General features: G+C 47.6%; 1 protein-coding gene across 1 annotated transcript in view; it reads left to right on the top strand.

Annotated features, from left to right (window-relative positions):
* The window catches only part of LOC147750729 (ADP-ribosylation factor-like protein 8B-A), a 221,725-nt gene that overhangs the window by 55,913 nt on the left and 144,555 nt on the right, over positions 1-21,257 (top strand). The window contains exon 2 of the mRNA XM_086967418.1: positions 12,161-12,241. Within this exon, the coding sequence (XP_086823544.1) occupies positions 12,161-12,241 (81 nt within the window). The remainder of the gene's footprint in view (positions 1-12,160; positions 12,242-21,257) is intronic.

Here is a 21,257-nt window from a genome sequence, read left to right as displayed (position 1 = left end):
GGATTCTTGAAGAGCACAACCTGCAAGCAGAGGGGGCAGAGTCCATGCCACTCTAACCTGACTAGGAAGCACGGAAGTACAATGCCCACCCTTGGGAGTGACTTTAGGAGATGTACAGAGGACCTTGTTGCTGCAGCTGTGGGAACCAGTCGATGCTGAGGAAGTCCAGGAGCCGTACAGTTCTTGTTCCATGTTGGATGTCTGTCTAGGTGGTTAGTGTTTGGCGGGAGCACCAACAAGCCTTAGGTAGCCGCAACTGGCGTGGAAGACAGTTGTTTGGACCAGCAAGGTCCAAGAGACTCACCAAGTGCAGGAGAGTCGGAGCAGGCCACGTGCAAGCAGGGGAACCCACCAATGCAGAAGACTACCCGGAGAGGACCCACAGGCCGAAGTCACAGTAGCCGCATGAGGACCTCAGCCAGCTCCCAAAATATTGAGGTGCATGGGATGCAGTGTGGATGAGGATCTTCGAAGGATGAGGTGCTGGATGCTGGGGCTTCTTGTAGCCCGAAGATCTCTGGAGTGCAGTGCCAACAAGCCTTTGCAACAGCAATTCGAGGCTATGCACAGGGGTTTGGCCCCCGCGACTCTGATGAGGGATACTGTCCTCCAAATTGCAGGAAAGATGGGTGAGACCCCTGGAGAGCAACATAACTACCACCTGTGTTGCTGGGCCTCGGAAAGTCCATAGGACAACAGGAGGAGAGACAGGTCAGCTTCATTGTTGTGCCTGCAGATGCAGGGTTGTGACTCCTTCACGCCAAGTGAGATTTCTTCGGATATCCTTGATGCCACAGCTGTTCTGGAGAACCTGAGCGAAGCTCATATGAGGCAGAAGACTGGAAGAAGAGCAAGACCAGGTGCAGCAGGAGTCTTCCTTGATGCAGTATCTGTTCCAGTCGAAGCCTAACGAAGTCCAAGTGTCCAGACTGTCGAAGAGTGCCTTGGTTTCAGAGGTGAGTCTTGTTCCAAGACGAATCTGGGGATTAAATACCCAAGGCAAGCGAGGTAATGAGTCTGGGATCCCTCCCAGAGGAGTATGGGATCTTTCCCAGAGGAGGGGCTGGACAGAGGGGAGGATGCTCCCCTGAACGTTTGTACAGTTTTGTGCCAGAGTAGGAATAAAGGGTTCCTGAACTGGTTCCAACCAGAGTATGAAAGAAGGGCACAAGTTGTGCCTTTCAATGCAGTCTGGTGGCGCTGGAAAGCGCCCCTCCCCAGCCCAATACACTAAGTCCTGTCTGGGAGGTGGTAACACCGCCCTATGACCGGAAACCTATTGTTCTACCTTCCCTTGCTTGAGCTTGGCTCCGCAGCAGGAGGGCAGAACAGTGTCTGTGGTCGGCAGCAGCACTAGCTTGCTGGCAGACCCTGAAAGGCTGTAACCAGGAGTACAAGGGGCTCCCCAGTACATGGGATCATACCTTCAACACCGAAACCAGTGTTTGGGTATGACTCCAACATGTTTGATACCAAACATGACCAGGTCCCGCGCAGCCATTATATAGTTAGACATCTCATAATAACTGATGTTAACCATATGTCTTAAAATGGCTGACTGCACTTACAAGCCCTGGAGAATCGGCTCAGAGGTGTGTAGGGGTGTCCTGCTTATGCACCCTGAGCTCAGGACTGAAGGGCCTTCCATAGGGGGGACTTATAGGTTTTAAGTGCAGTGACATCAGATGTAAGGAAACCTGGGCACCACCCCACTCAGGCTGCAATGGCCTCCCATTGATGGCACAATATATGCTGCAGCCCCGGTGTACCTATTCCCTGGGCACCTTAGTACCATATACTGAGGATTTATAAGGGTACACCAGAAGCCAGTTGTGAAGGTACACATGTACTTACAGAAGCCATTTCGGGAGAGAGAGCACAGATGCTGGCGTCCTGGTTAGCAGGATCCCAGCAAACTACAGTCAAAACATACTGACACCAGGCAAAAAGTGGGGGTAACCATGAAATCAGGTCCTACCTTCCAACAGACAGTGAAGAACCTTATGGCCCTAAGTGGTGGCTCATCATTAGTGGACTACTTCAGTTCCTTAATATCGGGACACCTGAATCCTGAAGCATTGCCAGAGAGGGATACTACCTTGCGCTACCATGGTGTTCAAAGGGCCAGCGGTGGCTCTCCACTGTCTTGCCATGCTGTTGTAACTTTCATTATTCGGCTGTGCCTCAGTTGAAGATCCGCTTCTTACTCCTCTTGCCTCAGTCTCCATACATTTCAGTGTCCGTCCTGGGACCAGAAGCACTGGTTCTGTATTCCACTACCCCTCCATTATCTAATGTGGAGCTGACACCAGCTAGGGCGCCACACATGATGTGCTACATGATAACCATGAGACAATCTTAGGTTGAGGGTGACTCTCCTGTCCGCTTTCCTTTCAGGATGAAAGAGGCCCTCTTCAGCTCTGACTCCAATCCAATGCTCTTCAAAGACTTGAGCTTGTTTCTCATAATGAAGACAACAATGAGGAACTGGGCAACTTGCTGCCAGATCATTATTCTGATGCTGGTTTATAGCTGACTTGTAAAGTGGCAGTGTCTTAGACAGTTCCCCAGAAACAGAGTTAAATTAACCCATAGGGGCCCAAAATTAGGAAAGTGCATAGTTTGCTTTGGTGGAATGCAGAGCCCGAGAGGTGTTGGATTTACATAGGAAACGTAGGCTAATCTTTTGATCAAGATCCTGCAACTTGGTGTTTGGACATTGAAACCCTTGTTTCCATTTGGTGAAACCCTGACTGAGTACCTCATGGCCATTTAATCCAGATCTTGCTCTGCTGGCCCCAGTGAGTCATCTCATTTCCTGGTGATCTAGAACTGCACCAAGTGATTCAACCTTCTTGAGAAAGCATCCAAATCCAGAAATCCTTATAGTTCAATATTGTGCAAGTAAAATTGAATCTGAAAGAGACACGATAGTGATAGATTCCTTACCTTAGAATATCTCCAGGCGTCAGACTGGATCCGGAAAATTTTCAGCGGCTCCGCGTCCGTTGTCTGCGTCGTTAGCGCCGGAATGACGTCGTCGGAATACTTTGACGCCGCCCATGCGCGCTGACGTCAGTTCTTCTTTTTTCCGCGCCAGCTAGCGCAGATCCGGAGAAGCTCTACCCCTTAGTCTTTTTTTACTAAACTTTTTGATCATTTCTCTACTCAAGTCTTTGACTCCAACCGTGCCGGTAGGGATGCCCGGGTTTAAACCCTGTTCCAAGTGCGACCGACTGATGTCGGTTACCGACCCTCATCGCCGGTGCCTCTAGTGTTTAGGCCTCGACCACGACTACCGCACCTGCTCCGATGGGCACCGCTACCGACGGCATTTGGAGATTTCTATTTCCATGAACAGGACCCATCTGTTGAACCTGTACTACAGGAGATGGGTGACAAGGGTGATTGGGAGGGGTCTGAGGACCCTCTGGTACGGGAGTGCCAGTCACCACAGGACTCTACATATGAGATTGGGAAGGCCAGTGGAATTGACACTTCGCCAGACACTGGATTTGTCTCCCCTCCAACCGTGGCTACGGAGGAGGGGGCTGCTTATAGTGTAGTATTGACTTGGGCGGCCAAGGCCTTAAACCTTGAGCTCCTTGTCGCGGCCGTGAGGACTAACCTCCTTGAGCTCCCTGTCGCGGCCGTGAGGACTAACCTCCTCACTGAGGTCCTTAAACCGCAGGCAAGCTCCAGTGAGCCTCTGCTGCAGTTTAATGAGGCCTTGTGTGACGTTCTCGTGGGTACTTGGTCCAAGCCCGCCACAGGTCCGCCTGCGGATAGGAACGTGGCCAGACGCTACCACCCGGCCCCGGGCGACCCTTGCTTTTTGTCCGCCCACCCCACCCCAGAGAGCCTTGTCATCCAGGCCTCCACTTCCCAGACCGCATTCCCGACGGCTCCGCCCGATCGGGAATCCAAGAGGTAGGAGCAGTTCGGGAAGAAGGTGTTCTCGTCCCTGAGTTTGGGACTGCGGTCAGTCAATACCGCATGCCTCTTGGGCCGCTACACCCACACCCTGTGGGACGCGGTCGCGGACATGCTGGCACAATGTCCGGGGGAGGTCCGGGCAAAACTCAACCAAACCCTTGCGGAGGGTCGAGATGCAGCGCGGTATTCCATCCGGTGTGGGCTGGATACCACGGACTCACTGGGCAGGGCGATGGCAACGACGGTGGCGGTTCGACGCCACGCCTGGTTGAGGTCCGCCAACTTTTCGGCCGATGTCGAGGCCAGTCTCCTGGACATGCCGTTTGATGGCCGTCGCCTCTTTGGCGACAAGGCAGACCATGCGCTTGAGCGATTTAAGGACTCCAGGGCTACGGCCAAGTCCTTGGGCCTCTCGGCCGCACGCCAGCAAACGGGTGCCTTTCGCTCCATTCGTGGCCAAGGAAGGGGCGCCCCCACACGTGCTGCCAGCCACACGCCGCAGAATGTTCAACAGTGCAGTGGCGGCCGTGGAAACCGCCGTGGCGGCGGTCGGGGACAGCGGCGCGGCCAGTCCACACCTTCCCCCGCAGCACCTGCCTCAAAACCCTCCTAGTCCATGCTATCAGGCCCATGTGACGCCAGTGGGGTGCAGGGTTCGCCATCACCTCTTCCACTGGCGCACCGTCACGTCGGACAGGTGGGTGCTGCAAATCGTCTGAAGGGGCTACTCCTCCCCTTCGAGGCGACCCCTCCAGCCATGCCACCGCAATTCCACACACCTTCCCCCGCAGCACCTGCCTCAAAACCCTCCTAGTCCATGCTATCAGGCCCATGTGACGCCAGTGGGGTGCAGGGTTCGCCATCACCTCTTCCACTGGCGCACCGTCACGTCGGACAGGTGGGTGCTGCAAATCGTCTGAAGGGGCTACTCCTCCCCTTCGAGCCGACCCCTCCAGCCATGCCACCGCAATTCCACAGCGTGTCGGGGATAACTTGCAACTTCTGCAAGAGGAAGTCACGGCCCTCTTGGCGAAGGGGGCCATCGAGCGCGTTCCTGGGCCAGAAGTAGGGTGTGGTTGTTACTCCCATACTTTCTGGTACCCAAGAAGGGCAAAGGGGGGCCTACGCCCTATCTTAGACCTACGGAACGTCAACGGCTTCCTCCGGAAGGAGACGTTCAAGATGCTGACTCTGGCTCAGGTCTTAGCTGCCCTGGACCCAGGAGACTGGATGGTAGCTTTGGACTTGCAGGACGCTTATTTTCACATCCCCGTCCTGCTGGCCCACCGGCGTTACCTCAGGTTCATGGTAGGCCACGAGCACTTTCAATTTACCGTGCTCCCCTTCGGCCTTACCAGCGCCCCACCGGTGTTCACCAAAGTGATGGTGGTGGTCGCAGCCCATCTGCGCAGGTTAGGGGTTTCAGTCTTCCCCTACCTTGACAACTGGTTGTTGAAGGCGTCAGCCACCTCCAGAGTACGGCCGATCTCCTGCATCTGCTGGGGTTCTCCATCAACGTGCCGAAGTCACACCTGTGTCCCTCTCAGAAGCTCCTCTTCATCTGAGCGGTTCTGGACTCAGAGCAGTTTCGGGTTTATCCACCCGAACAGCGGGTTCGGGATATTCAGGCTCTGATTCCGATCTTTCAGCCTTTATCCCGGGTCTCGGTCGCTGCGGCTACTGGGGCTCATGGCCTCCTGCATCTTTCTGGTGCAACGCGCCCGGTGGCGGATGCGGGCTCTGCAGTGGGACCTGAAGTTTCAGTGGGCCCAGCATCAGGGCAACTTGCCCGACCATGTCTTGATCTCGGAGGGCACTGCAAAACAGCTGCAGTGGTGGCTCACGGACCGCAATTGGGTCAGTAGCAGATCCCTCTCCCTACCCCATCCGGAGCACCTAGTTGTGACGGACGCGTCCCTCCTGGGTTGGGGGGGCCACATGGGAGAGGCGAAGATCAGAGGTCTCTGGTCTCCGGTGGTGTCCCAGCTCCACATCAACCTTCTGGAGCTGCAGGAGATCAGACTTGCACTGAAGGCATTCCTCCCCTCTGTCCGGGGGAGTGTAGTGCAGATGTTCACGGACAACACCACCGCCATGTGGTACTGCAACAAACAGGGCGGGGTGGGGTGTGGACTCTATGCCAGGAGGCTCTGCGCCTCTGGCAATGGCTGGAACATCAGGGCGTGACCCTGGTGGTTCAACACCTGTCAGGTTCCTTGAACGCCAGGGCGGACTAACTCAGCCGTCGGTGCATGATGGATCACGAATGGCGTCTGAACTCGGACATAGCGCAAGGCCTCTTTCAGCAGTGGGGAGAGCCTTGGTTAGATCTATTCGCCACAGAAGAGCGCGCAATGTCATCAGTTCTGCGCGTTGGAGTTTCCAAGGTGGCACTCGCTCGGAGACGCTTTTCGTCGCGAGTGGAGTTGCAGTCTATTGTACGCCTTTCTGCCTATCGCGAGTGGAGTTGCAGTCTATTGTACGCCTTTCCGCCTATACCATTTCTGCCCAGAGTGCTGAAGAAGATCAGGCACGACCGGGCCCAGGTTATCCTTGTGGCTCCGTACTGGGCACGAAGATACTGGTATCCCGAGCTACTCAGCATGTCAGTCGATCCCCCGATTCACCTGCCTCTTCGGGAGGACCTTCTGTCGCAGCAGCAGGGGACGGTCCTCCACCCGAAACCTGTTCAGTCTCCACCCACAAGCTTGGAGATTGAGCGGCGACAGTTGAGGCCATTTGACTTGCCTCCCGAAGTCTGTAATGTCATTTTGGCAGCCAGGCGACCCTCCACAAAGTCGGTATACGCCTGCAGGTGGAACAGATTTGTGGCATGGTGCACAGCAAAGGCTGTGAATCCACTCTCTGCACCCCTTTCTGAGGTTCTCCTCTTCCTTCTTTCTCTTGCCCAGCAGGGCTCTGCTCTGGGCACTATCAAGGGCTACCTTTCTGCCCTTTCCGCATTCTTAAGGCTCCCTGATCAGCCTTCCTTGTTCAAGTCCCCGATTTGTAAATAGGTTTTTGAAGGGCATCACGCACATGTTCCCTCCTGTTCCTTTCGTGATGCCCCAATGGGACTTGAATCTTGTACTTACCTACCTAATGTGTGCTCCCTTTGAGCCGCTCCATAACTGTCCTCTCCTTCTTCTTACCTTGAAGACTGCTTTCCTGGTTGCCATCACCTCTGCCAGGAGAGTGAGTGAGCTCCAGCCTCTTTATTCTACACCTCCTTTCCTCTCGGTTCATCCGGACAAGGTTGTGTTGCGGACGAGACCCTCTTTCCTGCCCAAGGTTGCCACTGCCTTCCACATCGGGTCGTCCATTACCTTGCCCACCTTCTTTCCGCCTCAGCATCCCTCGAAAGAGGAAGAGGGGCTCCACCGTCTGGAACCAAAAGGTGCGCTCTCTTACTATCTGGAACGCACACGCCAGTTCCGGGTGGATGACCAACTCTTTGTTGGTTACGTGGGCGCTAAGAAGGGAAAGGTGGTGCACAAGCGGACCATCTCGCGGTGGATCATCTTGTGTATCCAGGCGTGTTACTCCTTGGCAAAGAAGGAACCCCCTGTGGGACTACGGGCTCATTCTACCCGGGCCACGGCGACTACCACTGCCCGGGCCGAGGAGTGCCCTTGCAGGATATTTGCCAGGCAGCTACGTGGCCCTCGCTGCACACGTTTGCAAAAATATTTACAACAAGGGGTGGTGAGGGACAGAGTCTCTGAATTAAGCAGAAAGCTCTCACCCAGTCAAGAGATCAGGGCTAGATCCAACACCGTTTTTTAGCTCACTGCACCATCCCAGTTTCAGAACCTGGCAGTATGCAAATTAGTCTGTTCCTGTCCCAGTGCATGATGGGAACAGGGCAAACCAAACTACAAAAGCCAATTCTTACACTGGGAAGGAAACAAGCTCCCGGGGACCTGTTTCTGGCATTACAGCCGTCTTCGGCCCGGTTTGCTTGAATCCTGATGGTGCAATGAGCAAGGGTCTCACATCTGAGAATACCCTTCCACGCTTAGGGTGGACAAAAATATTTACAACAAGGGGTGGTGAGGGACAGAGTCTCTGAATTAAGCAGAAAGCTCTCACCCAGTCAAGAGATCAGGGCTAGATCCAACACCGTTTTTTAGCTCACTGCACCATCCCAGTTTCAGAACCTGGCTGTATGCAAATTAGTCTGTTCCTGTCCCAGTGCATGATGGGAACAGGGCAAACCAAACTACAAAAGCCAATTCTTACACTGGGAAGGAAACAAGCTCCCGGGGACCGGTTTCTGGCATTACAGCCGTCTTCGGCCCGGTTTGCTTGAATCCTGATGGTGCAATGAGCAAGGGTCTCACATCTGAGAATACCCTTCCACGCTTAGGGTGGATAAAAATATTTACAACAAGGGGTGGTGAGGGACAGAGTCTCTGAATTAAGCAGAAAGCTGGGATGGGGCAGTGAGATAAATAACGGTGATGGATCAAGCCCTGATCTTTGGACTGGGTAAGAGTGGTCTGTTTAACTCAGACACTCTGTTCATCACCACCCCCTTTTCTAAATCGTTTTTGGCCACTATAGGTGTGGCAGGGTATACTCAGACATGAGTCCCTTTCTCACTGCTCCATCAGGATTCAAGCAAGCCGGGCCGAAGAAGGCTGAAATGCCAGAAACCGGTCCCCGGTAGCTTGTCTCCTTTCTGGTGAAGAATTGGCTTGGTAGTTTAGTCTGCCCTGTTCCCATGATGCACTGGGCCAGGGACAGACTGATTTGCATATAGCCAGATTCTGAGCTGGGATGGGGCAGTGAGATAAATAACGGTGATGGATCAAGCCCTGATCTTTGGACTGGGTAAGAGTGGTCTGTTTAACTCAGACACTCTGTTCATCACCACCCCCTTTTCTAAATCGTTTTTGGCCACTATAGGTGTGGCAGGGTATACTCAGACATGAGTCCCTTTCTCACTGCTCCATCAGGATTCAAGCAAGCCGGGCCGAAGAAGGCTGAACTGCCAGAAACCGGTCCCCGGTAGCTTGTCTCCTTTCTGGTGAAGAATTGGCTTGGTAGTTTAGTCTGCCCTGTTCCCATGATGCACTGGGCCAGGGACAGACTGATTTGCATATAGCCAGGTTCTGAGCTGGGATGGGGCAGTGAGATAAATAACGGTGATGGATCAAGCCCTGATCTTTGGACTGGGTAAGAGTGGTCTGTTTAACTCAGACACTCTGTTCATCACCACCCCCTTTTCTAAATCGTTTTTGGCCACTATAGGTGTGGCAGGGTATACTCAGACATGAGTCCCTTTCTCACTGCTCCATCAGGATTCAAGCAAGCCGGGCCGAAGAAGGCTGAAATGCCAGAAACCGGTCCCCGGTAGCTTGTCTCCTTTCTGGTGAAGAATTGGCTTGGTAGTTTAGTCTGCCCTGTTCCCATGATGCACTGGGCCAGGGACAGACTGATTTGCATATAGCCAGGTTCTGAGCTGGGATGGGGCAGTGAGATAAATAACGGTGATGGATCAAGCCCTGATCTTTGGACAGGGTAAGAGTGGTCTGTTTAACTCAGACACTCTGTTCATCACCACCCCCTTTTCTAAATCGTTTTTGGCCACTATAGGTGTGGCAGGGTATACTCAGACATGAGTCCCTTTCTCACTGCTCCATCAGGATTCAAGCAAGCCGGGCCGAAGAAGGCTGAAATGCCAGAAACCGGTCCCCGGTAGCTTGTCTCCTTTCTGGTGAAGAATTGGCTTGGTAGTTTAGTCTGCCCTGTTCCCATGATGCACTGGGCCAGGGACAGACTGATTTGCATATAGCCAGGTTCTGAGCTGGGATGGGGCAGTGAGATAAATAACGGTGATGGATCAAGCCCTGATCTTTGGACAGGGTAAGAGTGGTCTGTTTAACTCAGACACTCTGTTCATCACCACCCCCTTTTCTAATTCGCACACGTTTGCAAGACATTGTTGCCTGGACAGCCAAGTCCGAAGGGATGGCTTCTTTGGCCGTTCTGTCCTCCAGGACTTTCTGGTGTGATTATTGGTTCGCAGACCCACCACCGGGGTTGGTATTGCTGGGGTATCTATTCTAAGGTAAGGAATCTATCACTAACGTGTCACTTTCAGACTACTTGTTTAACGATATATCTGTAAGAGACATTAGTTAGTGATAGATTCCTTACCGACCCACCCATCCTCCACGTTCTGCGAACCGATGTCTAGGGTTAAGGTCATCCCCTTTCAGGGCCCTAGTTTCATGGCATCCGTGTTGGTTCTATCATGGCTCTGCGTATCTGGCGCAGAAAGGTTGTGTATCAAAACTGACGTCAGCGCGCATGGGCGGCGTCTAAGTACTCCGTCATTCCGGCGCTAACAACGCCGACGACGGACGTGGACGACGCCTGCCGGCACGCAGGGGTATTGCTACGCAAAATTTTCCGGATACAGTCTGACGCCTGGGGATATCCTAAGGTAAGGAATCTATCACAAACTAATGTCTTTTACAGATATATCGTTACACAAGTAGTAACTTGTGCTTCAAATGCACTTGCCACTCCACCGTTGGACAATGAGACTAAGAGAATGAATGGACAATATGGCTAAGCATTCACTTTGGCTAGGCTTGGCACCCTGATATTTTTTTTCTTCCGGTAACTGGGTCAAACAGCTACATTGCAAGCTTTGAGTGTGCATTGATAGTTACAATCCTGGTTATGAAATACATATTCATAAACTAAATAGAATGAAGTCTACATACTAAGTGATGAGTACATTAACTGTAGCCAGTAGACTGGGCGCAATGTATGCACCCTGGCCAGTGATATGTAGCAATCGGTGGTAGTTGTCATGCTTAGGCTCATCCCCATGTGTTATTAGTAGAACATTAGTCCCAGTCCAATGTTTTAGCAATGGGAAATAATGAACAGGACAAAGTAGTGATAACAGGAGAAACTGAGCCTAACTAGTGTGTCCTTTGACACAGAGCTTAATAAGTGTGAATATAGCTTACAGTTTCAGAGCTTCTTGCTTTGGATACTGTATCAGTGGTGAGAGGTGCACACCCCGCCCCGAACTCCGCAATACCCCCTCATCTATGCATACAATTGGTGTCTTCTCCGTCCTCAGCTCTGTGGTGTTTACAGTATCTGGCAAGTCTGTGCCTGATTGCAACTTAAATCGTGCAAAATGGCGTCCAAGTTGGCTGCTATAGGGATTTTGCAAAGGCCTAACGTGTCTTCTTTAGGAAATGCAATACTCTCCGCCTTGGCCCAGACCAACACAGAGCGTCCCCAAGCTAGCGAGTAGGCTTGGCACCCTAATCCTTGAGTGCCACTTGAGTTGCTATCTCCATGCCGCTTGGGACATGGCGAGTGATTTTGCCCACCCTGCTTGAGGCTTTCCAGAACTCTATAATCCAGGCTTTGCAAGACGTCAAAGTTGTAAAGAATATTTTGATATTGTCCTGGAAACTACATATTGTATTGCTTGGGATGCGGGTAACAGAGTTGTGAACTGGTCCCACCTTTGGATGCCCGTGCCACTCAGTTTTTCAATGACTACCAGGCGTCTCTAATGGATGAGTCCTTTGATGAAGCCAGGCTGTTTGGTGAGCTCTTTAAAGAAAGCAGGGCTATAACACTTTCACAGGGGCCACTTTTTCCCAGGCTCACCCATCCCACCAGCAGCATCTGAAAGTTTGAGAATACTCAAGGGATCTTGCATACCACCAGAGGCAGCCCTCACAGCCCTTCATGCAGCCAGCTAAGCCCTTTCATGCCTCCATGGGCAGAGTGATGGTTCAGGACAAATCCATCAGCAAAAGTAGCAGTCCTCCTTCTTTCCTTTACCTGCTGCCACCACCAAGCTGTTTTTAGGTCCTTGTCGGGTTGCCATCTGAGAACATTAGGTGGAAGGATTCCTTATTGCTTTTCTGGCAGGTGCATGATTACTTCAGGCCAGTGAATACTTCAGAATGTTTTTACTGAACTTGATTGTGAAGGAAAGGTTACGTTCCCTCAGATGCCAGTCTGTTAATCCCAGCCCATGTTTTAGCGCTCTTGAGCAGAGCGCTGTGATTAAAGCACATTGTCTTTATTGGATAGATATGGATTTAGTTCTGATTCATCTCCTTTTTTGATTTTTGGTTTTTATAGGATGTTTCTGGGAACATTTACTTGTTAAGATTTTAGTGCATATTCTTTCTGGTATGGTGATGGCTTGTTTCTTTTATTTTTATTGTAGTCTGGACAGTTCACAGAAGACATGATTCCAACTGTTGGCTTTAATATGAGAAAAATAACAAAAGGAAATGTTACCATAAAGGTAAGATTACTTTGCATTTCATAACAATTTTTTATATATTCATGAACAAGTTAAACTTGTTTTGTCTTGAAAATCAATTGTGTTATCAATGCACTTTAAATACTCCGCTATAATGGAATGTGTATCTCTTTAGTTTCTCCCCCGCCCCCCCCCCCCCCGACCCCCCCCAAACACTTTTTGGCCACACCCACAAGACATTGAAGAGTTGGAGAGAAATAAATATGAATAAGGTGGGACCAGTCTCCGTCACAGCTGTGCAGAACCGTGTGTGCACTGTGCTGTACTCTTAAAATTGATAAATTAACACGGAAGTTCATACTGTCAGGGCTCACGTTGATGCCTTATTTGGGTGCATAACTTAAACAGAGAAGCTGAAGCAGAAGGAAGTGAAAGTGATTACCTTTTATAGGCACTACACTTATACCTTTAGTAATTCAATTGTGGTGGTACATTTATGTTTTTATATTATGTTTGTGGACCCGAGGGCCTAAATGCTTTGATGGTTTTGCCTTTATGTGCGTGTAATGTATAACATTGACAGTTCTACTTTAAGTGAATTTATATTTGATACATTTTAAACCTCCATATGCTGTCCATTAACACACATATCTGTACATGCAGTTGTAAGAAGGTTATAACTAGGCCCTGAATAACTGTACACCTCATGCCTGTGGTGCATGGGCTGCAAGGAAATGAGTGGTCTGCGGTCAGAAAACGAGAACAGAACGGCATTAGTCATCGTTTCCACCATTATGCCGTATTCTATAGAGGGTGAAACAGCATGAACATATCGGACCAAAATCCACACAGTACGGTTACGGAAGGGTTAACTTCAACTTGTTGGTGTCTGTTTGATTTGAAATGCGTCGCTCATAAGAACATACGTATTGTCTGCCGATTAGTTATTTCCCTCACTCTATGAACCCACACTTTAGTCATGAGAGAGAGACTATATGAATGAATGAATGAATGAATGAATGAATGAATGAATATAGGAATGAAAATAGTCCACCACACTCCTTAGTAGTATGGTGGCTGCTTGTTTTAACACAAGGAAGAGCAGTAACCCAGTAGAGTAAAGGAGGCAGAAAAAGTACAGGTTACTCCCCCTTGTGACTCCAGTCCTAAAACGTACTTCTTTTAGACTCCTGGTATTTGAGACTGACAGGCTGTGGTATGATAATGTATCTCCAGCCCCAAATAGATTAAAAAGAATCCAGCATATGCAATTTAAGTTCACCTAGTCACTAACACTGTTAAACCCTTGGTCCATTTACTCCTTTTTAGCAGGGGTAAGGTTCCTGTGTTCTCCCTTTTAAAAATGTGCTGATCCCTAATTGGCATATTTAACTGTCCTTTAAGGCCATATTATATGGTACAGAAATACACCCATCGCAAGAATGTCACTGGACTGCAATGGACTACAGCACCAATTGGATCATCCATTGCAGTGACAGAGAAAACCGAACTTCAGGCCTACCCTATGTAGTCTAACTGCACCAGCCTAAAACCTGCTTTTTATCAGGTGGCAAACCGTGCCTTTAAAAATGAATACGTCTGCCCTAAGTAAATCTTGTCACCCACAAGGTAGAGTGCCTGTTATTTAAAAGTGGAGCATGTGCAAAGTTAAAATAGTCTTGTTACCCTAATGACTAGGCTTCCAAAGCTATTTTCACTGGCAGGGCTGAAGCTGAATTCTAGAAAATATGAAAATATAGATGATAAACTTTCACCTGTAACTTTTGACTGGAAATTACTATAAAAGCCATTCAGAGACTGTTTCATAATAATTACATTCTCAATTTAATAATTAAGTTGGGTAAACACATTTTTAGAAAAAGCAACTTTATAAAAATTATCTTATCCCTTCCTCAAGCACTTGGGGTGTAATTTGCATTAGCTCTCCAACAGCTGCCCAGCTAGTGTTTGGTATAGGTATAAAGGGGTCCCAGACCAAGCATACAATCATTTATTCTTAATCACACAATTAAGTTGAATTGATCCAAAACAGATGAGGGTGCATAGTGTTTTTATTCTCACTGCACCATTAACCATTCAATGATGGAAGAATCAATAATAATACACACAAAATTAAATGCGCCCACAAGGAGAAGGGGAAAGTGCAAGGAAAAAACACACTTCTGATAGTTATACATCACTACTCAGATTCCATATGCATAAGTCCACAAGTCAAATCATAATTGCCATTGATCCACACAAGAGGTCAAATAAAATATGCATATATCAACAAAACTTTTGGAAAAAGAGACTCCTAGGTTGCTGAATCTATCAAGCTAATATTAGGAGTTCTTGGTTGTAGATAAAATGTCTACGTTTCGACCCATAAATTGTAGGACAGTAATCCCTTACTGCGCGGGTCTTCGTCAGGACGTGGGGGGAAGGGTAGGGGGTGAGTGGGGCTGATTCCTAAACATAATAGAAGGAAAAAAGAACTAATTACTTGAAATGGTCTGTAAAAGTCCCAAAGCAGTGAATAAACGGAAAAGGTTTGTTACATAAAGGATTAAAGGGTTTAAATTAGATTGGATTAAGTTAAGGGTCGAGGGTTATACTGAGGCATGTAGAGCATAGTCGGAGTTACCTGTTTAAAAAGACAAAAAGCGGCCCGAAAAAACGTGGTCCATAACAGGGCTGTGGCTTTGTCGGTTGTTATTTGCTGGGGCTTCGTTATCCGTATCTAAGGACATTAATAAATTAAATTAGGCGCCAAAAACTCATATGCTGAGGACATCGTTATGGCTTTATGTAACAAACCTTTTCCGTTTATTCACTGCTTTGGGACTTTTACAGACCATTTCAAGTAATTAGTTCTTTTTTTCCTTCTATTATGTTTAGGAATCAGCTCCACTCACCCCCTACCTTTCCCCCCACGTCCTGACGAAGACTCGCGCTGTAAGGGATTACTGTCCTACAATTTATGGGTCGAAACGTAGACATTTATCTACAACCAAGAACTCCTAATATTAGCTTGATAGATTCAGCAACCTAGGAGTCTCTTTTTCCAAAAGTTTTGTTGATATATGCATATTTTATTTGACCTCTTGTGTGGATCAATGGCAATTATGATTTGACTTGTGGACTTATGCATATGGAATCTGAGTAGTGATGTATAACTATCAGAAGTGTGTTTTTTCCTTGCACTTTCCCCTTCTCCTTGTGGGCGCATTTAATTTTGTGTGTATTATTATTGATTCTTCCATCATTGAATGGTTAATGGTGCAGTGAGAATAAAAACACTATGCACCCTCATCTGTTTTGGATCAATTCAACTTAATTGTGTGATTAAGAATAAATGATTGTATGCTTGGTCTGGGACCCCTTTATACCTATACCGACTACTTACCCAGGTCCCACTGACTACATGGGTTCAACCCAACTATTTACAACCTACTTCGAGCAGACGCTGGTCTGCGAGGTTCTCTTTTCTCTAAATTTAAACCTTCCCAATCCTTTTTTCCTTTTTTTCTTAACTCCTGTACCATAATTAGTTTTCACTCAACCAATATGGTTGATAAGGAGGTCCTTTCTTATACTGTGGATTACATTAAGCAATTTTTGTCAGATTCAGCCAACACTTTTTTGTCCCCAACCATACCTGCCATTGACTTTCCCTCAACGACAAAGTCAGTAAGTTGGAACGTTTAGAAAAAAAACTTATCTGAACGAAACTTCATGGACATTTTCTAGCACAATGCTTGCAATCTAACATCACCCCTGTAGGCTTACAGGTGAAAGTTGAACCTGCAATCTTTATTGATATACCTAAGTTCCGTGAAGGCTTCAGTTTTGTCGCGAACAACTGTTCGCGACATTGGATGGTCCTCGGCATCGAAACAGCTAGTGAACAAATTGCAATTCTAACCAAGGAGATAGCGGATTTGAAGGCCGAAATAACCGGGGACTCCACCCTTACCAACTCCAAAGAGGCCCTGACCAAACTGGTGGCGACTCTCCAGGAATTCGAAACAACTACAATAAAAAAGAAACTTGAGAAACTAGCACGTGACGTGAAATTCTATGACCAAAAAAGAACATATCCCTATCTGCAGGATGAGTATTACAGACAAGACAGCCAAGGGAGATTCACCAACCGTGGCCGTGGGTCTTTCAGGGGGAGACGAAACTTCACGACATTTTCAGATTCTTCGTATAGCTCAGGTGAAGATTCAGAACGAGCAGGCCCAAGTGGTGCTCACGGATATCAGGACTCGTACGGACAATCCTACCAACCCATTCCTTTTTTAGGACAGGGAGGATGGAGACCCCCACGGGGCAGAGGGAACAACTGGAACAGGGGTACCGGCAGGGGCCAATCCAACCTGGGGCAAGAGTGGGACTCCGGGAGAGGCACGGAACAGGTGAACTTCCCCCAGGAGGAACACAGAGAAAGACCAACCCGCAGGAAGAACTACAGATGGTAGAGAAAGCCTCCCCTGTGATAAACATTTCGAAATACACCCTAAAGGATGATGAAATCAAAGTGCTGAGCCGCGGCCTATCCTTTGTGCCGACTTCTACACCTGATGCTTTCAACACCATAGTAGAACTTCATAAGTTCTTTAGGAAAATAAGACTCAGATATTTCTTCAAGGACAAACCTTCCCAACAGTCTTCATCAGCAACCAATCTGAGGGTACCATCCACATTTGTACCATCAACTTAAGCCATGAGTCAGCGCATCCTGGCATATGAAAGTCTTGTGCTACGGGATGTGAAGAAAATTTTGGATGAGAAGAAATTTGTTAAGTACAACACCAGCAGAGCTGAGAAACTTGCGCTAAAATCTATAAAAAACAACATGGAAGAATGTGGTGTACTGCATAACATGCCCCTGTGATTTGATATATGTGGGACAGACACAACAACGAGCCAAAGTGCGTTTTTTGCAGCACTGCAGCCGTGTAAGGTGTAAGGTTGTAGGAGCCCCCTTAGTTGACCATTGTAATGAGAAAAATCACCCCCCGGAAAGTTTGAGGTGGATTGTTTTGGAACAGGTCAAATTAGGCCCAAGGGGTGGCAGCATAGAACCAATTCTTAATGTCAGGGAGATTAAATGGATCCGATTTTTTGACTCAGTACGCATGGGTTTGAACGAGTCCGAGAGCAGTTTTGCGCAAATGGCTATCCTCTAAAATGATTAACCATCATGCAGTAAGCTCGCGCGAACCCGGTGACACTGTTTTCTGTATATGTTTTCAATAAGCCTCTGTGCTGTTTCTTCATGGGTCAATTTAACTTTTTGGGTATATGACGGGCACCTGACCACCATACTCGGTAGGTTCGTGCCTTCACAAAGAATGCTGCAGCATGTAATGTTATTCACAAGTTAAATTGAATTTCTCTGATATGTCGGGCGCCTGACCACCATATTTGGCAGGTTCGCGCCTTTATAATGAATACTGTATTGCATTGTGCTATTTGATGTAACTCTGAGACCTTACTGATGTTTTTTAAAAAATTTTGTGACTTCTCCCCTTTTTACTATTCACAAAATCTCTGTTTTTCTCCCCCTTTAATTGTCAAATCGTGCGCCTGACCACCATGCTTGGTAGGTCCGCGCCTTTAGAAGGATCCTTCAGCATGTGTTTTACCTGATACATTTTTGCAGTTCTTTGTGGCCAATTAATTCTTAGGTTCCATAGTGCGTTTTGACTGCTCCGTTTAGGCAGGTCTGCGCGACTTATTTCTAGCTGAAACTTTGCTCACAAGTACGACAATCGTACATTCCATCTAACCTAGCGAGGTTCTCAATTTCCCCCTTTAATAAGTCTCGCTACCTTGGGAGTCTTTTTTCATTTTTTGGATATCAATTTTTGGATATGTGACAGCAGCCGCGGTTTTTGCTTTCCCGGTTACCACAACAACGGGAGTCTTTATTCACCGAGGCTTGTTAACCTACCTAGTTACCGGGGCAACACTTCCTGGTTGCAGCACACGCGGCGAGACGCTGGCCCGCACACTCCGCGAATAGATTAATCTTTTCTGGTAAGTCCGCTACAGGCGATATCTGCCGTCTTTGTAATCGGCTGCTGATGCAAAACCTATCAGTTCACTTACCCTGACCCCTTGCCCTTACAGATTTGCTGAGCGATCCTTTCACTTTACGGACAATTTTGAAACATCCGCGTTTCTGGAAAAGGAGCTGGCAACTATCTACCCCTATTTTCCACTATCCCGCTGTGGCGAGGTAGGCTATTTAACTTGTCCACATTGTAATCGGCCATAACAATGTTCTCAGCATATGAGTTTCACTTATCCTGACCCCTTGCCCTTACAGATTTGCTGAGTGATCCTTTCACTTTACGGACAATTTTGAAACATCTGCGTTTCTGGAAAAGGAGCTGGCAACTATATACCCCTATTTCCACTATCCCGCTGTGGCGAGGTAGGCTATATTTAATTTGTCCACATTGTACACGGCCATAACGATGTCCTCAGCATATGAGTTTTTGGCGCCTAATTTAATTTATTAATGTCCTTAGATACGGATAACGAAGCCCCAGCAAATAACAACCGACAAAGCCACAGCCCTGTTATGGACCACGTTTTTTCGGGCCGCTTTTTGTCTTTTTAAACGGGTAACTCCGACTATGCTCTACATGCCTCAGTATAACCCTCGACCCTTAACTTAATCCAATCTAATTTAAACCCTTTAATCCTTTATGTAACGAACCTTTTCCGTTTATTCACTGCTTTGGGACTTTTACAGACCATTTCAAGTAATTAGTTCTTTTTTCCTTCTATTATGTTTAGGAATCAGCCCCACTCACCCCCTACCCTTCCCCCCACGTCCTGACGAAGACCCGCGCAGTAAGGGATTACTGTCCTACAATTTATGGGTCGAAACGTAGACATTTATCTACAACCAAGAACTCCTAATATTAGCTTGATAGATTCAGCAACCTAGGAGTCTCTTTTTCCAAAAGTTTTGTTGATATATGCATATTTTATTTGACCTCTTGTGTGGATCAATGGCAATTATGATTTGACTTGTGGACTTATGCATATGGAATCTGAGTAGTGATGTATAACTATCAGAAGTGTGTTTTTTCCTTGCACTTTCCCCTTCTCCTTGTGGGCGCATTTAATTTTGTGTGTATTATTATTGATTCTTCCATCATTGAATGGTTAATGGTGCAGTGAGAATAAAAACACTATGCACCCTCATCTGTTTTGGATCAATTCAACTTAATTGTGTGATTAAGAATAAATGATTGTATGCTTGGTCTGGGACCCCTTTATACCTATACCGACTACTTACCCAGGTCCCACTGACTACATGGGTTCAACCCAACTATTTACAACAGCTAGTGTTTGGCCTTAATGAGGTGTGAAACCTGCACTGCTCCCAGAGCAAGAATAATGGCCTCAGAGTGGAGAGGTGTTTTTTTCCTCTTTCAGGAAGACCAGTAGGGATGGCCCAGGAAGATCATTAACTTGTGAAGGGCCCTACCTGTTCAAGATGAGGCCTGGAGAAGACCACTCTTTGTACCCTCAGTCAGGTTGGTACCAAACTCAGTAGGAGGGAAGTTACTCTCTGAACCAGTTTTGAGTGACCGTAGAGGAGGCATCTGCTCATTTTCCTCGCCACATCTGTCATCTGCATAGCAGTGGAGCTCAAAAAAGAGACTAAATCCCATGGTGCTTGGGCAAAGGTGCCCAAAGTATAAGGCTGACCTGATGACTTATCTAGGAGTGAGATTTGAACTTTTACCGCTCATCTTTTCCTGCCAAAACAACGGCTTCAGTGGGACCTCACTCAATGCCTGTCCGACTTCAGTGAGGCCTTCCTGAATGCAGCCTCCGGCCTTGCCCAGCTGAGGGATTTTGATCTCCATTTTGCAGACTTCAGAAAGTAAAATTCCTTACCAGGGCATCTCACTTGGTGTATCAGACCTCTGGATCCATCGCAGTCAGCTTCAAAAGGCACCAATGTTCTGATCTACTGCGACCATAGACTACCATTGGTTCTTAGTTTTTGTTGGAGCTATTTTCACCTAAAAACTCATGATTCTCTTTTTCTGATTTGGTTTAAGATTTCTATTGTTTTGTGTGTTAAATGTATTACTGCTTTGGTACTCCATGACTGCTTTATACACTGCCCTAATTTGAGCCTGTCTGCTCTAAGCCATAGCTACCAGGCGATTGAATTGAGCTCTGGTAAATTGAGTGACTTTGGGGTTCATCTCAACATGTTAGTGACATTATTACTCGCCTTGGGACACTGCCCACCCTATTTTAAGTCAGAGATTGCAGTACAGCTTGCTTACAAAAGGTTTTACAACAGAGCCATCTATTCCTGTGAGCTTCCTCATTTAGATGAATCCTCCCACAATTGTAGCCTGTAATATAATTTTATTCAATGTTTACTGCTTTTAATATTAATTATTCCAACAACGTATCAAGTTTTGTGAGCAAAATGTATATCTTTACACTGATGTTCATCTTGTGCAGATGATGGGCTCATTTCCAAATTATAAGAGCTATATCACTTACAATACAGAGTTTTCCATTTCCAGTCAGTGAAAGGCTCACTGATCAGATTGGCCAGCGTACATTCTTCATTAGCCAAAGAGCTTGGGGGCCTTACTTCAAAATGACCACTAGTGCCACTTATACTGTGTAGGAACCTTACTTGAGTCTCTGCAATTGGTTTTCAGATGCCAAGGTTATTCTTTCCTCTGCTTCTATGTGCAGTTTTATGTGTGCTTCCATTCCTACCATAACTGGACTGATGTCTTGGTTGCTGAAAGTGAGTGATCTATTAGAATGTAGGTACATGGCGTGGAGAGTATGGTAGGGCTGGAGACGGAGGGAGGCTGCATTCCTGACAGGACCTACCTGCTGTTGCTATAGCTTATGATCTAACATGAAATAAAGAACTTAATATCTCTTACATGAATAATTCAATGTCTTGTATGAAGAGCCCTGCCTTTCAACTACAACTCAATTCTCTGACTGTGGGAACTCCCACAATGTTCCTTTCAGCAGCCTA

This window comes from Lissotriton vulgaris, chromosome 1_1 (assembly GCF_964263255.1).
Source record: "Lissotriton vulgaris chromosome 1_1, aLisVul1.2, whole genome shotgun sequence".
Lineage (NCBI taxonomy): Eukaryota > Metazoa > Chordata > Amphibia > Caudata > Salamandridae > Lissotriton > Lissotriton vulgaris.
This window is presented reverse-complemented; position numbering and strand designations above follow the sequence as displayed.